The sequence below is a fragment of the Ranitomeya variabilis genome, chromosome 5, assembly GCF_051348905.1.
Source record: "Ranitomeya variabilis isolate aRanVar5 chromosome 5, aRanVar5.hap1, whole genome shotgun sequence".
NCBI lineage: Eukaryota > Metazoa > Chordata > Amphibia > Anura > Dendrobatidae > Ranitomeya > Ranitomeya variabilis.
In genome coordinates, this window is record NC_135236.1 from 377,143,431 (window position 1) to 377,160,470 (window position 17,040).

Below are 17,040 nucleotides of genomic sequence, written 5' to 3' on the forward strand. Positions count from 1 at the left end.
GTCCCCCACTGACAGACAGGGCCACGGACCGGGTCTAGCCACCGTGACAACCCCAGGACTGAGATCCCAGAGGCCCGGCTCCGGGTACCCCTCGGCCCTGCGGCGGTGTGGGGGCGCTCCATCACAATGGGGGCAGGCTTTGCAGCATTGAGAATCTCTCCCCCCATGTGCTCACCCACCTATCCACTCTCTCTTTCCCCATGTGCTGACTTCTCCCATCTGTGCTCTCTTCTTTGTCCTGTCTACCCCATGTGCTATCCCCCTTGTCTGCTGTCTATCTCCTTCCTGTGCTGTGTTCTCCCCTCAAAGACAATACTGACATTACAGCAGGAGATCGCAGAGGATACATTTTTTGAGGTAAAATATTGTTTAAAAGCAGTCAGTGAAATATTTTACCTGACAAAAGAAATCCTCTGTGATCCCCAGCTGTAATATCAGTATTTTCTTTTGCTTCCTCCCCTGCCCAGGAGATGTGGTATGCTCTGTACACGGTCAGACACAGACAATTTTTAAAATGAACTTTCGTTCCTGGGAAAACCCCTTTAATGTGACCGGCTTTCTCTGCATCTGCCACCATTTTTGTGCAGACAGATAGCAGTGGTCACATTAAAACTGCACATACGCTCCTCCTGTACAAAGATGGCAGCTGGTCAGTGAATCATTTGGCTGATCCCGGTGGCGGCGTGTTTGCGACGGTGTTCCACTAGTGGTACCACGCAAGAAGCTGCATATGGCGCATACAGTGTGTGTGTGTGTGTGGTGCATACAGCGTATACAATGTGTGTGTGTGTGTGGTGCAACGGTGTTCCCCTGGTGATACCGCGCAAAAGGCTGGAACCACCAGCAGTTTCCATATTGAGACACCCATCACTTGGGTGTCCCAATATGGTGGTCGGTGAACTTCCGTCGCTTAGAATTCTGTGATCCGGACACATCTGGACAGAACAGGATGTGAAGACATTGCAAGGTAAGTATATATAAAGATATGTACTGTCTGTAAATATATATATGTACTGTGTGTGTATATGTCTATATACAGTGGGGAAAAAAAGTATTTAGTCAGCCACCAATTGTGCAAGTTCTCCCACTTAAAAAGATGAGAGGCCTGTAATTAATATCATAGGTAGACCACAACTATGAGAGTCAAAATGAGAAAACAAATCCAGAAAATCACCTTGTCTGATTTGGCAAGATTTATTTTGCAAATTATGGTGGAAAATAAGTATTTGGTCATTAACAAAAGTTAATCTCAGTATTTTGTTATATATCCTTTGTTGGCAATGACAGAGGTCAAACATTTTCTGTAAGTCTTCACAAGGTTGGCACACACTGTTGGTGGTATGTTGGCCCATTCCTCCATGCAGATCTCCTCTAGAGCAGTGATGTTTTGGGCCTGTCGCTGGGCAACACGGACTTTCAACTCCATCCAAAAGTTTTCTATGGGGTTGAGATCTGGAGACTGGCTAGGCCACTCCAGGACCTTCATATGCTTCTTACGAAGTCACTCCTTCGTTGCCCTGGCGGTGTGCTTTGGATCATTGTGCTGAAAGATCCATCCACATTTCATCTTCAATGCCCTTGCTGATGGAAGGTTTCCACTCAAAATCTCACGATACATGGCCCCATTCATTCTTTCATGTACACGGATCAGTCGTCCTGGTCCCTTTGCAGAGAAACAGCCCCAAAGCATGATGTTGCCACCCCCATGCTTCACAGTAGGTATGGTGTTCTTTGGATACAACTCAGCATTCTGTCTCCTCCAAACATGATGAATTTTGCTTCTACCAAACAGTTCTACTTTGCTTTCATCAGACCATATGACATTCTCCCAATACTCTTCTGGATAATCCAAATGCTCTCTAGTAAACTTCAGACAGGCCCACACATGTACTGGCTCAACCAGGGGGACACGTCTGGCACTCCAGGATCTGAGTCCATTGTGCATTGGTGCTATCCATGTGCTGTTCGTGATTGTCACAGGTTCATAGACTTGTATAGGTGATTTTGTCTGTGACGCCGATAAAAAAACAAAAATCTCTCTAAATGATTTTTATTTGGTGAGACACAGTCTGCAAAAACATATGGGCCTGTGAACAGCACCATAGACTATAATGGAAAATAAATAATCAAAACCACAGATAGAATATGTATGTGAGAAACGGACATCTGAATGAGACTTTACTGTCATTACTATGTTATAGCATGTACATGACCACTGATCAGCTATATATACATGTCAGTCAGCGTCCTATACGGCCTACACAGGACAAAACGTCTCTGTGCTCAAAGCGACTGTTTTTGTTAACATAGAATGTCCTGATCTCAGGAGCGCATGTCCTGTTTACTGGGAGCAATGTGCTACCAAGAACATTGAGTTTTAAGCCGGATAAAAATCATTTTGCTCTTACATCAGGTGATTACTGATAGAGATGAGCAGTGTTCAAGTCGAACTGTTAGCCAATTTCAAATTCTAGCTGTTTTGGGCGGTGTTCGAGTCGTTCGACGAACTCGAACAATTTGCTTAAAATTCAGCTGTTCGAGTTTCTGTTCGATAACTGTTCGTTCACAAAAAGCATAACTTGATTTTCACAATAAGACTGTTTATCAATGTTAATAGACTGTTTCAGTGTATAGTGAGTGAGGGGGGGGGAGGCGGGGGAATAATCTGTGCTGAAATAATGCCGATCTTTTTTTTTCCTTTCCCGCATTTACAGTGGGGCGGTGCAGTCTCTCAGCCTATTAGCAGTGCACACACACACAGCAAAGTGCATGTGATGCACACAAGCAGGGGCATGTGTCATTGGCTGTGTATGTCACATGTCCTTGCCCTATAAGAACCCGCCATTTGCCCCATCGCCACCATTTCCTCACTGCTGCAGCTTAGTGTTAGACGGCACCGCTGCTGCTGTAGGCGCTATACAGTATAAGAGTGTGAATTGCGAGCGAATTTGCAGTTAGATAGAGAGAGATAGGTTTAGGGAGTTGGGACTAGTTGTAATATCAGCCCTTTTCAGGGTAGGTTACAGCAGTTCATAGCACTTTTAGCCAGGCAGGTCTGTGCCAGTGCTGTGCAAGTGTTTGTCACAGCATTTGGTGTAATCTAGCTCAGCCAATCCTTTTGGGCTAGTAGCATTGTCTGGCAGTCATCTGAGCAGGCCTGGATTTAGGGGTGGGCCCAAGGGGCCCGGGCCCTGGGCCACCCACCAAGCGGGGCCTCCCACCAATATAGGGGTAAACAGGTAAACAGCCTCTGATATATACAGCCCAGCAGCAGCAGCAGCCCCTCATATATATACAGCCCAGCAGCAGCCCCTCATATACAGGGGTTGGACCAAATAATGGAAACACCTGGAAACATCAACACAAGTTAGTTTAATATGGTGTAGGTCCACCTTCTGCGGCGATTACAGCCTCAATTCTCTGAGGTATGGATTCATACAAGGTGTGAATTGTTTCCAAAGGAATTTTAGCCAATTCTGCAGTTAAAACACCCTCCAGTTCTTTGAGCGACGATGGCGGCGGAAATCGACGTCTAACTTGAATCTCTAAAATCAACCATAAATGCTCTATAATGTTGAGGTCTGGGGATTGTCGGGGCCGGATGAGATTCTCAACTTCATTAGAATGTTCCTCGTGCCATGCTTTAACGATTCTAGCTGTATGAATTGGTGCATTATCATCCTGAAAGATGGCGTTCCCCTCCGGGAACAGTGCTTAAACCATTGGATGCACTTGGTCGGCCAAAATGCCTAAATAATCTCGGCTGTTAATTCTTCCATGAAGGGATATCATTGGCCCGGCAGATCTCCACGAACTAGCACCCCAGATCATCACAGAACGTCCCCAATGTTTTACGGTTGGGAGAAGGCAGTCTGGATGGAAAGCTTCTTTTGGCTGTCTCCAAACATACACTCGGCATCTCAGTAGCCCGCCTGTGAAGCTAGCTACACCGCCTGTGTATCTAATAATTTTTTTTTACTGCATCTAACCCAGTAAATCCTTTTGGGCTTAGTAGCAGTGTCTGCACGTCAGCGGTGTAGCCCGCCTGTGAAGCTAGCTACAATGCCTGTCAATCTACATTTTTACTGCATCTAGCCCAGTAAATTGTTTTGGGCTTAGTAGCAGTGTCTGCATGTCAGCAGAATAGCCCGCCTGTGAAGCAAGCTACACCGCCTGTGTATCTAATAATTTTTTACTGCATCTAACCCAGTAAATCCTTTTGGGCTTAGTAGCAGTGTCTGCACATCAGCGGAGTAGCTCTGCCTGTGAATCTAAATTTTTACTGCATCTAACCCAGTCAATTGTTTTGGGCTTAGTAGCAGTGTCTGTATGTCAGCGGAGTAGCCCGCCTGTGAAGCAAGCTACACCGCCTGTGTATCTAATATTTTTTTACTGCATCTAACCCAGTAAATCATTTTGAGCTAGTACCACAGTTTGGCCACTCAGCTCTGCTCAGTTTCCATCCATCATTTTTTGTGCCAACAACTACAGAGTTGCCAATTAGTTAAGCACCAAAATGAGAGGCAAAAGGCCTGCTGCTGGTGGAAAGGGGAATAGGCGTGTTGGAAAGGGAAAAAAGGTTGTGTCCGTGGGGTAGGTGGTAAAGCAACAGTAACATCTGCAGAAGAAAGACCATCTTCCAGCCAAAGTAAGATGTCTACTTCTTTTCATGGACAATCTAATAAGATCCCTTTCTTACGACCATTGCTACGAGCATCGCTACAAATTCCAGAAGAGGCACAAAAAGAGCAGGTGCTTGAATGGATATCAAGTGCTCCTTCAATTGGGCTCTCCTCCACCTCAACTTCAACATCACAAATACTCCAGGTCTCAGAGGTGTCACCCCAATCACACTTGCTTCCTCACAGTTCCCAAGTCTCCAGCCGCCCGTCTGAGTATGGGGTAACACAGATGGTTGAGTCTGCAGAGCTGTTTACTCATACTATAGCCTGGGAATCAGAGGTCTGCTCCAGAGCTTCTGTGAATCCAGACGAGGAAATGATCTGCACTGATGCCCAGAATCTTTGTGAGTCGGATCCAGGGCCAGACGAAGAAGGTTCTGAGCATAATGTAGACCCTCATTCCCAAACTGTAACTCCTGTTGGGGGAGACAATGAGGAAAATGATGATGAGACTAAGATACCTGATTGGAACGAAAACTTGACTTTTCAGTCAGGGCAGGAAGAGGTTGGCTCTGAGGACGACGGGTGTGAGAACACACAGGGTGATGATGACGAGGTTGGAGACCCCACTTACTGTCAACCCACAGTCCACCAGTCCATGAGGTCAGCAGAGGAGGTGGAGGAGGATGCTAGTGACGACAAGGTTAGGTTGCGCCTTCCTGGACAGAGACAGAGTACTGGAAGCACGTCAACAACTGCATCCTCAACCACAACTGTGTCTCTGAGCACAAGTCGTGGTGGCTCTTCAGGTCGCATGGACTCTAAGCCTTGCATAGCCTGGGCATTTTTTGAGATTGCAAAGGATGACCCAACTCATGTTGTCTGTAAGATTTGTCACCAAAACCTCAGTAGAGGCCAAAAAATGAATAGTTTGAGTACTTCATGCGTGAACAGTCACATGGATATGAGGCATAAGTTGCAGTGGGAAGCTCACTGTGCTACAATGCGGCCTAGTGGGCTGTGCCAACCACCGTCTGCCCCATCAAGTGCATCCATGGCCTCTTCATCCTCTGTGACTGTGGGGACAGCAGTCGCACATGGTTTTGGACGCAGACCTTCCACCTCTTTACCCGCAACAGCCAGTGTGATTGGCAGGTCGTCAGTACATTTGCAAGTGGAAACACCTGCTGGTGTTGAGCGCTCTCCGACATCAAGACCACCACATTTTGATCAAGGTAACATAATATTTCCGCATGCACCTTCCTCACAGACCAGCAGTTTGCCGGGGACGCCCTACTCAACCCCGTCTAAGCACGGCAGGCAGTCCTCGGTCCCTCAGATGCGGACAAGTAAAAGACCATTTCCTCCTAGCCATGACAAAACTAAGAGGTTGAATTTCACCATCTGCAAGCTGTTGGCTACAGAAATGCTGCATTTCCGCCTGGTGGACACAGAGGATTTTCAAGACCTTATGTCCGTTGCAGTGCCCCAGTACCAGATGCCCAGTCGCCACTACTTCTCAAAGAAAGCTGTGCCTGCGCTACACCAGCATGTCGCACACAACATCACCGCTTCCTTGAGAAACTCTGTGTGTGACAGAGTGCATTTCACCACAGACACTTGGACGAGTAGACATGGACAGGGGCGTTACATGCCTGGGATTCAAAGGTCTGTTCCAAAGCTTCAGTGTCTGCTAGCCAGCAGAGTAGCTCACCCATGAAGCAAGCTACACTGCCTGTTTATCTAATTACTAATTTTTAACTGCATCTAGCCCAGGCAATGCTTTGGGCCTAGTAGCAGTGTCTGCTACTCAGCAGAGTACCCCACCCATGAAGCAAGCTACACTGCCTTCTTCCTTTCTCAATCTAACCCCTCAACTCTGGGGTGCCCGCTCTCCCTCCAGCTCTCTCCTTCTCACAGGTGGACTACCGCGTGTATTCACACTGTGGCGAAGATTTTGGGCCCCGGCATAAGAATTCATCGAGGTAATGGATAATATGTGCCCCCTTAGAAACGTCCTTTGCCTCGTCAAAGGAGGTACAGCATATAGAACTGTACTTGGTTCCACGTCGATGTTGTCGTTTACTGACCTGCCCCTTGGATATGACAAATGGTGGATTAGTCTGAATGTATTGGGTTCCCTTTTTGGCACGACTCCCAACGGGGATACCACTATGTCTTCTAAGGAAAGTGTTCTGAATTGACCCGCCATTCTACCTAAAGATATTCCTTTCTTAAATTTTTTTGTCACGACCTCTGGGTGTTGGTAGGCTGATTTTAGATTTTTACTCCAGCTTTTCTTGATTTTAGAAGGGCATGACATGCCTATATCTGTGTCTCCTCCTCCTTTTACTCCTCCACCTCTTTTCTTTTTGCATGACTATATGTACTTGTGACTTTTCCATGTGTTTGTTGTGTCTTCTGAGCAGTTTGTCAGCTTTTGGACACCATTTAAGGTGTTTTCTAAGTGTTTTCTATGTGTTTGTATGTGTTTGTGTTTGCCTGCCATTGATTTCAATGGGGTTCGTCGAACGTTCGACGAACATTCGTCGAACACGCCCCAATTCGACGAACCGAACTCAAACACTAGGGGGGTGGCTCAACATTAATTACTGACCTATTTAAATGAGCCAATAATCAGGAAGACGTGCTCTAAGGGTATGTCTCCACGGTATGGATGGGCGGCGATATCGCCGCAGCGGCGAAGCCGCTCGGCGCTAAGCCCCGCCCCCTTTCTGGGACGCGATCATGCCGGATGTGTTAACTCTTCACATCCGGGATGATCGCTCTGTCCCATAGGGCCCTGTGATATGCCTTGCGGGGACGCTGCGTCCCCGCAAGGTGTACGGACATGCTGCGATCTGAAAAGACGCGCAGCATGTCCGGAGTCGCAGGGCCGCCGCGTGCGGGTTTCCACGCATAGTGGAGACAGGATTTCATCAAATCCCCTCCACTATGCAGGAACATCTGGACGCTGCTTGTTTGACGCTGCAGCGCTGCGCAGCGTCAAACAAGCAGCGTTTCCTGAACGTGGAAACATACCCTTACAATCACACATTTCATGATTATTGGCTCATATAAAGTGGCCATAAGTCAATGTCTATTAGCTATGCAGGTCCACAACACAAACCGTTTTGATTGTATGCTGCAGACCTGTACCTAGACTATCTAGAAAGCAAAATTACAGAAGTTACAAGAAGTGGGCCTGTGTTCTGAATTTGAGTCCCAGTCCGACCCTGGTAACATGTAATCAGTAAACCTGCTAAAGACAATGGGGCACAAATGGCAGACTTACTAATTCTGATGTTCTTGGTAAATGACAATCTAACTGCATGGTACTGTGCTGTGAGCACAAGTCCCATTTTATAAAATTAGTCCTCATGCCACACTCATAGTGTCAATTTCTGCCAATTTAGACATAAACATGTACACCAGTATCCTGCTGGGGTCATTTTATAGGGATTTGGTTGAGTTGATTAACTTGTACAGCCCTGCCCTGTTCCTCTTTCATAATGGTTAATTTCCTGGTATCTGCTCCATGCTCCAGCAGATCTTGAGACAGTGCTGGGAGACACAGGAAACCTTGCGATTGCACATATTAATGTATTATATTGGAGGAGTTGGACTACCTGAGCAGCTTGAATGGGCTACAGGTATTACCTCATGCTACCAGAAGTGACAGGGATACTTTCAAAATGCAAAACCAGAGAAGAACCAGAAGAGAGAAAATGTCTGCGGCCACCCTATACATTAGTTTCTCTTGCTGCTGCTTCTCCAACACACCTTGTCACTTGTATTGGAAGTAAGTCAAGTGATTCCCAATAGCTTATGCTTTCTAAATGGTCACATTGGTATTTGTGAAGTTAACCCTTTCAAGACCTTGCACTTTTTCGGTTTTCTGTTTTCGTTTTTCGCTCCCCTCCTTCCCAGAGCCATAACGTTTTTATTTTTCCGTCAATATGGCCATGTCGGGGCTTATTTTTTGCGGGACAAGTTGCACTTTTGAACAATACCATTGGTTTTACCATGTAGTGTACTAGAAACCAGGAAAAAAATTCCAAGTGCAATCCCACACTTGTTTTTTGTTTGGCTTTTTTGCTTGGTTCTCTAAATGCTAAAACTGACCTGCCATATTGATTCTCCAGGTCATTACGAGTTCATAGACACCAAACATGTCTAGGTTATGTTTTATCTAAGTGGTAAAAAAAATTCCAAACTTTGCTAAAAAAAAAGAAAATTGCACAGTTTTCCGATACCCGTACCGTCTCCATTTTTCATGATCTCAGGTTGGATGAGGACTTATTTTTTGCGTGCCAAGCTGGCGTTTTTAATTATATCAATTAGGTGCAGATACGTTATTTTGATCGCCCGTTATTGCTTTTAAATGCAATGTCACGGCGACCAAAAAAAACTTAATTCTGGCATTTTAATTTTCTTTTTCTCACTACGCCGTTTAGCGATCAGGTTAATTCTTCTTTTTTTTATTGCTAGATCGAGCAATTCTGAACGCGGCGATACCAAATATGTGTAGGTTTGATTTTTTTTTATTGTTTTATTTTGAAGGGGCGAAAGGGGGTGATTTAAACTTTTATATTTTTTTTTATTTTCTTCAAAGTTTTTAAAACTCTTTTTTTTTACTTTTGCCATGCTTCAATAGCCTCCATGGGAGGCTAGAAGCTGGCACAACTCGATCGGCTCTGCTACATAGGAGCGATCGTCAGATCGCCCCTATGTAGTAGATTTACTGCATTTCTATGAGCGCCAACCACAGGGTGGCGCTCATAGCAATCCGGCATCAACAACCATAGAGGTCTCAAGGAGACCTCAGGTTGTCATGCCAACGCATCGCTGACCCCCGATCATGTGACGGAGTCGGCGATGTGCTCATTTCCGGCTCGATGGCTGGATGCGGTAGTTAAATGCCGCTGTCTTGTGTTTGACAGCGGCATTTAACTAGTTCAAAACAGCTGACATGTCCCGGCTTTGGTGCTGGTTCACCACCGGGGCCCGCATCAAAGCAGGGGATCCGACCTCCGCAGTACTAGTACGATGGATGTCGTGAAGGGGTTAAAGGGGTTGTCCATTACTTGAACAACCTCTTTTCAATTGCTATGTTTCCTCCAAGTACATAATAACACCTATACTCACTTACGGTGCTGTTCCAGGGGTATAGGCACTTCCTTTTCTGAGGCTCGCATGACATTGTTATGTCATGTAATTCCTGCAGCCAATCAGCGGCTACTTCACTCCCCATCCAAATTAGTCATCCAGAGGAACTGAGAGAACAGTTGCAGCTTTCAATTACTCCGCATGTCAGTTATGTGGCCTCTGATTGGCTGCAGGGATTGCGTGACATAACAATGTGGACAACCCTTTTAAGTTTTCCATTCCTTTTTTCAAACAGTGTAAATTTGACAAACAACTTTGATAATGAACATGGACAGTCAGATATTTGTGGGGAAATGTGGTGTAACATAGAAGAAGACATGCAGATGAACAACAGTTATAAAGAACAAGCGCATAGTTATGGTTGTGTACCTCATCTAATTTAATGTTGAACATAGCTAACTTGACGAAACAAAAGCCTTTTGACTTATCAAGTAGGGTGTCGATTTGCTTTATAATGGTATGTGTGTCATGTTAGAAAATGCTACATCATTCTGAAATGAATAAACGTGTTGTAAAATTATAATACAGATAACTTAAAAGGGAATGGTGTTATGGCTTAGCTAGTCAGATGGTTATTGTGGCGCATGTCTGTGGCTACCTTGCTTCTCAATTACACTGTAACATTTCATACTCTAAGGCCACATTCACAAGGTCAGTATTTGGTCAGTATTTTACCTCAGTATTTGTAAGCCAAAACCAGGAGTGGGACAACCGGAGGAAAAGTATAACAGAAACATATGCTCCACTTCTGTATTTATCACTCCTCGTTTGGCTTATAAGGCCGGCGTCACACTGGCGTTTTAAACGGCCGAGTGCAATGCGATAAAAAATCGCATTGCACTCGGACCAATGTTCAGCTATGTGGCAGCTCCCAGCAGCCGACTTTTTGTCGGCCGTTTTCTTCGGTCCGAGACAATCGCAGCATGCTGCGATTGTCTCGGACCGAGGAATACTCTGGGCTCACTCGCACCCATATAAGCCTATGGGTGCGAGTGAGACAGCGCACACCACTCAGATATCATCCAAGTGCTGTGCGTTATAAGCGGACCCCAGCAATGGAGGAGATGGAGAAATTCATTTCTCCGCCTCCTCCGCAGCTGTGCTCCGATCCTCCCTGTGCGAGAGAATCGGAGCACAGACGCATGACACTCGGCTCCTGCTCTGCTACGAGCAGGAGCCGAGTGTCATTAGCGTATCGCATCCGATGATCTCGCATCGGATGCAATATGCCAGTGTGACGCCGGCCTAAACACTGATGTAAGGGAAATAAGCACACAGTTTTTATTGGGGAGCTTACTTAAGATCTCCTACCCATCTTATCTTTTTCCCCCTTTTTTGTGTTTCCTCACTTCCCTCATTATATTAAAATGTAATAAATATATTTGAAAAACAAATACTAATGTAAAATACTGACCAAATACTGAATGTGTGACCGTGGCCTGATACATCGTACCTACAAATGAATAATACTTGGAGTGAAATCCAAAGCAAATAAGAAGGCTCATAATAGCAAAGCATCCAACAATAAAAGAAGCAATGTGACTGATTATGATGGAAAATATCTCTGCTTTTCCTTTATACTGTTATCATTCTCAGGCAATATTCTTGTAACACTTAACTGTACAGCATAAAAGTGGAACATAATCTCCAGAAGTGACCAAATGCAATAACTGACACCAACATTGGCATTTTGATTTAATGGGACATGAGTGCATTAACTAGGATAGGCTGACTGCTGAGATTTTTAATGTAGTTTATCAGCAGCGAGGCCATTGACCCCACAGTTGCGAAGGTTAGTGAGTATGCTCTGCAGCTTGAGAACTGGCTATATACAGAAGTCTGCAATCTGTAATTATATTTTCAGACTGTCAGATGAATCTCCGCACTAAATGGAAATTTACTAAACTTAAGACAATGAAGTAGCCAAACCTATGAACATCCTACATGTAAATATTTAAAGGGAACTTGTCAGGTCCCAACGTGATAGAAACCCACTATTACATTTCTAAATATACTGATTGTAGCATTATAATGAAGTTTTTAAAGGGAATCTGTCACTCCATTTTAGGCCTATTAGCTGCGGCCACCGCCATTAGGGGCTTATCTACAGCATTCTGTAATCCTGTAGATAAGTCCCTGATGTAACCTGAAAGATGAGAAAAACAAGTTAGATTATACTCACCTGGGGGCGGTCCGGTGTGGTCCGGTCCGATGGGCGTCACAGGTTCGGGTCCAGCACCTCCCATCTTCATGCAATGACGTCCTCTTCCTTGCTTCCTGCCACGGCTCCTGCGCAGGTGTACTTTGTCTACCCTGTTGAGGGCAGAGCAAAGTACTGCAGTGCACAGGCGCTGGGCCTCTCTGACCTTTCCCAGCGCCTGCGCACTGCAGTACTTTGCTCTGCCCTCCACAGGGCAGACAAAGTACACCTGCGCAGGAGCAGCGGCAGGAAGCAAAAAAGAGGACGTCATCGTATGAAGATGGGAGGCGCCGTACCCGGACCGCGATGCCCAGGTACTGACTGGGGCTGAAATTCAGCCCTGGCATTTGAAATCACACAGGCCCATGCTGTCCCCATCCCTGTGAACCAGATAAGATATATTACTAATATTACCCTGTATGGATGAAAGCAAGATTTACTACAAGACCAATATTTCTAATGATACTTGTGACCTGCTGGGGTAAGTGACAAGGTCAGCAACTTTGTGCTCCATCACAACTCTTAACAGTATGGTACAGTGTCTTGAGAACACTGCTAACAACATAGCAGACAAGGCAGCCCATGACCAAACAGGCCCTTCTGGCATTTGCCAGAATTGCCAGATGGCCAGTCCGGCCCTGGCGACGCCCATCGGACCGGACCACACTGGACCGCCCATGGGTGAGTATAATATAACTTGCTTTTCTTATCTTTCAGGTTACATCGGGGGGCTTATCTACAGCATTATAGAATGCTGTAGATAAACCCCTGATGGCGGTGGCCGCCGCTTATAGGCCTAAAATGGGGTGATAGATTCCCTTTAAAGTTACAATCTGCTCTGTGTTTTAGAAGAGCACTTTATATTCTGACATGGCATTGCTTTTTCCAGACTAGCTCTGGCTCGGTTCCTATTCTCACACCCCCTATGAGCGTGATTGACGTTTTTCCATACACTCTAGTAATGGCAGGACTGAATGAAATATGAAATCTCCAGCATGTGTGCAACATGTCAGCGCTCTTACCATTAAGCGGGCTGTGATTGAAAAGGGGTGAACATACCATTGATGCAACCAATGGGCCCAAGAGGTAAGAGGACCACTTCAACCCTCAAAGCAGGTAGAATTGTTTTATGAATAGCTATTGGACTACGAAGAGCCCATGTATTGTTTTGCACAAGGGCCCTTTTTTGTCTGTGTCCCCTTCTACATCCTTTATACAATCCACTTCATGGTTGGACTGCTGGCACCCCACACGTGTTTTATGCAAAGTCTACTAGTGATAATATATCTGTTCCTGACTCAACTGAGCTTAATAAAATAAAGGCAAAAAAAACACAGAAATTTTACAATCCTTAGATGAAAACTGCTTTATACAGGATGCAGAACATAATAATAATATAATAATAATAGCAGAAGATTGATAGCATCAGAGACAGTTTTGGTCAACAACCCCCAGAGCCCTTCCTCCCGACTTCCCAGCCCTCCACCTCCAAAACCAACTTCTCCACCATTACAGAAGATCAACTCTCCACTCTACTCTCAAGATCGCATCTCACCACCTGTGCACTTGACCCGATCCCTTCCCACTTCATCCCAAACCTCACCACAGTCTTCATCCCAACCCTAACCCATCTCTTCAACCTATCACTAACAACTGGTGTTTTCCCCTCAAGCTTTAAACATGCCTCCATCACACCTATCCTCAAAAAGACCTCTCTTGACCCATCCTCTGTATCTAGCTATCGCTCTATATCACTTCTCCCTTATGCCTCCAAACTACTGGAACAACACGTTTACCTTGAACTGTCCTCCCATCTCTCTTCTTGCTCCCTCTTTGACCGCTTACAATCTGGCTTCCGGTCACACCATTCCACTGAAACTGCCCTAACTAAGATCACCAACGACCTCTTAACCGCCAAGAGCAAGCGACACTACTCTGTCCTCCTCCTCCTCGCCCTGTCGGCTGCCTTTGACACAGTGGACCATTCCCTATTATTACAGACCCTCTCATCCCTTGGCATCACAGACTTGGCCCTATCCTGGATCTCATCATACCTAACAGATCGGACATTCAGCGTCTCCCACTCACACACCACCTCCTCACCTCGCCCCCTATCTGTCGGAGTCCCACAAGGTTCAGTCCTTGGGCCTCTGCTCTTCTCCATTTACACCTTTGGCCTGGGACAGCTCATAGAATCTCATGGCTTTCAGTATCACCTCTATGCTGATGACACACAGATCTACATCTCTGGACCAGATATCACCTCCCTACTAGCCAGAATCCCTCAATGTCTGTCCACTATTTCATCCTTCTTCTCCGCTAGATTTCTCAAACTTAACATGGACAAAACAGAATTCATCATCTTTCCCCCATCTCACGCGACCCCCCCAACGAACCTAACCATTACAGTAAATGGCTGCCCACTCTCCCCAGTCCCAAAAGCTCGCTGCCTCGGGGTAATCCTCGACGCTGATCTCTCCTTCAAACCACATATCCAAGCCCTTTCCACTTCCTGCCGACTTCAACTCAAAAATATTTAACGAATCCGTTCATTCCTCAACCAAGAATCTGCAAAAACCCTAGTCCATGCCCTCATCATCTCTCGCCTTGACTACTGCAGCCTCCTGCTTTGTGGCCTCCCCTCGAACACTCTCGCACCCCTCCAATCTATTCTAAACTCTGCTGCCCGACTAATCCACCTGTCCCCCCGCTATTCCCCGGCCTCTCCCCTCTGTCAATCCCTGCACTGGCTCCCCATTGCCCAGAGACTCCACTACAAAACCCTAACCATGACATACAAAGCCATCCACAACCTGTCTCCTCCATACATCTGTGACCTCGTCTCCCGGTACTTACCTACGCGCAACCTCCGATCCTCACAAGATCTCCTTCTCTACTCCCCTCTTATCTCCTCTTCCCACAATCGCATACAAGATTTCTCTCACGTATCACCCCTACTCTGGAACCCTCTACCACAACACATCAGACTCTCACCTACCATCGAAACCTTCAAAAAGAGCCTGAAGACCCACCTCTTCCGACAAGCCTACAACCTGCAGTAACCACCGATTGACCAAACCGCTGCATGACCAGCTCTACCCTCACCTACTGTATCCTCACCCATCCCTTGAAGATTGTGAGCCCTTGCGGGCAGGGTCCTCTCTCCTCCTGTACCAGTTATGACTTGTATTGTTCAAGATTATTGTACTTGTTTTTATTATGCATACCCCTCCTCACATGTAAAGCGCCATGGAATAAATGGCGCTATAACAACTAATAATAATAATAATATAAGATCACTGAACCTTCGGGAATCTTAATCATCATGCAATTATTGTATATGAGTTCATTAAATTACAGGGATATTGTATTTTTGCATTTCATGCAGCTTTACATGAACACCCGATCCTTACACTATGGCTGATCCAAACAACGAAAGCAATTGTTACCATCCACCTCTCGTGTCTCCCCTTTTCCTCATAGTTTGTCAGCTTGCGAGCAGGGCCCTCATTCCTCTTGGTATCTGTTTTGAACTGTGATTTTTGTTATGCTGTAATGTCTATTGTCTGTACAAGTCCCCTCTATAATTTGTAAAGCGCTGCAGAATATGTTGGCGCTATATAAATACAATTATTATTATTATTATTATTATTAATAATTATTCTTTTTGGTTCAACAACAACCTTGTTAGCTAACCGCTAATTTGTCGGTTCAAACAAATCAGCAAGTTTAAGTATATGGAATCATTTAATAGCATGCAAGATACAAAACTGATAACTGCAACAAAATAATATAGTAGCAAGCAATACTGTGTCTTAAAATGAAAAGACAGTCCACTCACATCCTTTATCTTTGTGACTATGCTATTCCACGTATAGAGGCATTCCTTGTTCTGTGTGGCAACCTCCTGGAGACCCAAACTTCTCCTTAAGTCACAATCTTTAGTCCATGTAGTGCTTTTCCAAAGCAGAGACAGGCACTGATAGAAGACACATAGTGCCACAAAGAGAGCTATGAATACAGGACTAGGGCAATACCTGCGTCTCCAGCCCATGTCCTCTACTCCACCAGTACTCTCAGACCTCTGTTAGACAGCATAGTGATGTAACCAAGCATGGGTCCCCATGATCAGCACCCAGTTTCCATCTTCCCTGCATACTGTAGTATCCTTAAGCAGTAAGGCAGAATCTTGGCCCAGCAGAGGTTAACTTCTTAAATGATAAAGTCTTCCAAACTCTTCCAACTTCATTAAGGTTTCATGGGACCTGTATGCTCAGTGTCCTTCATCATCTCAAACTGGGAGCTTCAGAAGCAGAAGTGTTTCACATCTGTATCCATATTACAGTAGGAGTAAAAATAGCTGAGCGTGGCAAAGTTTAGTCTCTGTCTTCAGTTTAGTAGAAAGGTTGAGTTTACTTCCAAAGTCCTCTCTCTCCACTAGCAGGACATTCTCGTCTATCCCCTGATGGGCTGCTGATGTATGCGCTGCTCCAGACTAGCACAAACACTGCACATACACACATATCTCAGCTCTTGGACCACAGGCATCATAAATGAAAGACTTGCTTTCTTTTTGGGTGGGGTTGTCCCAGCACAGGAACTACAGGATAATAATAATAATGCAGTTTAGGGTTTATCCTCAAGTCAGCGAGGAAAGAATTTGCTAACTAGTCGCAAACTTTCAAGCTTTAAATCGAGTATTGTTTTTATTATTATTCTACTCCGAAATGAAATTACATCCAGATGTTTCCAATAGAAGTGTGCACAGGCTCGCTGGAAAAGGAGCTTTGTGTCTGGTTAATACAGCTGCCATTGCTGTTTGGATTATACATGCTGCACATTTTCATGAGATTTCCATTGTGAAGTTCTAGGAAGAAAGTTTCAGTTGTCTTTATGTTGCTTACTGAATAAAGAATTATGTACAAATGTAAATATTTATGAAAATTGAATACAAACACACCTTTGAATAATTTAAGAAAGTTAATGAGGGTCTGTTAGCTCTCTTGATTTATCTTTTTTCGTGAATAATTTTGTATCATGGTTTTTTAG

At 45.1% G+C, this 17,040-nt stretch overlaps 1 protein-coding gene across 1 annotated transcript in view; it reads right to left on the bottom strand.

Annotated features, from left to right (window-relative positions):
• Window positions 1–16,491, bottom strand: part of CPED1 (cadherin like and PC-esterase domain containing 1) — a 644,735-nt gene extending 628,244 nt beyond the window's left edge. The window contains exon 1 of the mRNA XM_077264976.1: window positions 15,833–16,491. Within this exon, the coding sequence (XP_077121091.1) occupies window positions 15,833–16,045 (213 nt within the window). The 5' untranslated portion in view covers window positions 16,046–16,491. The remainder of the gene's footprint in view (window positions 1–15,832) is intronic.
• Window positions 16,492–17,040: the final 549 nt, after the last annotated feature.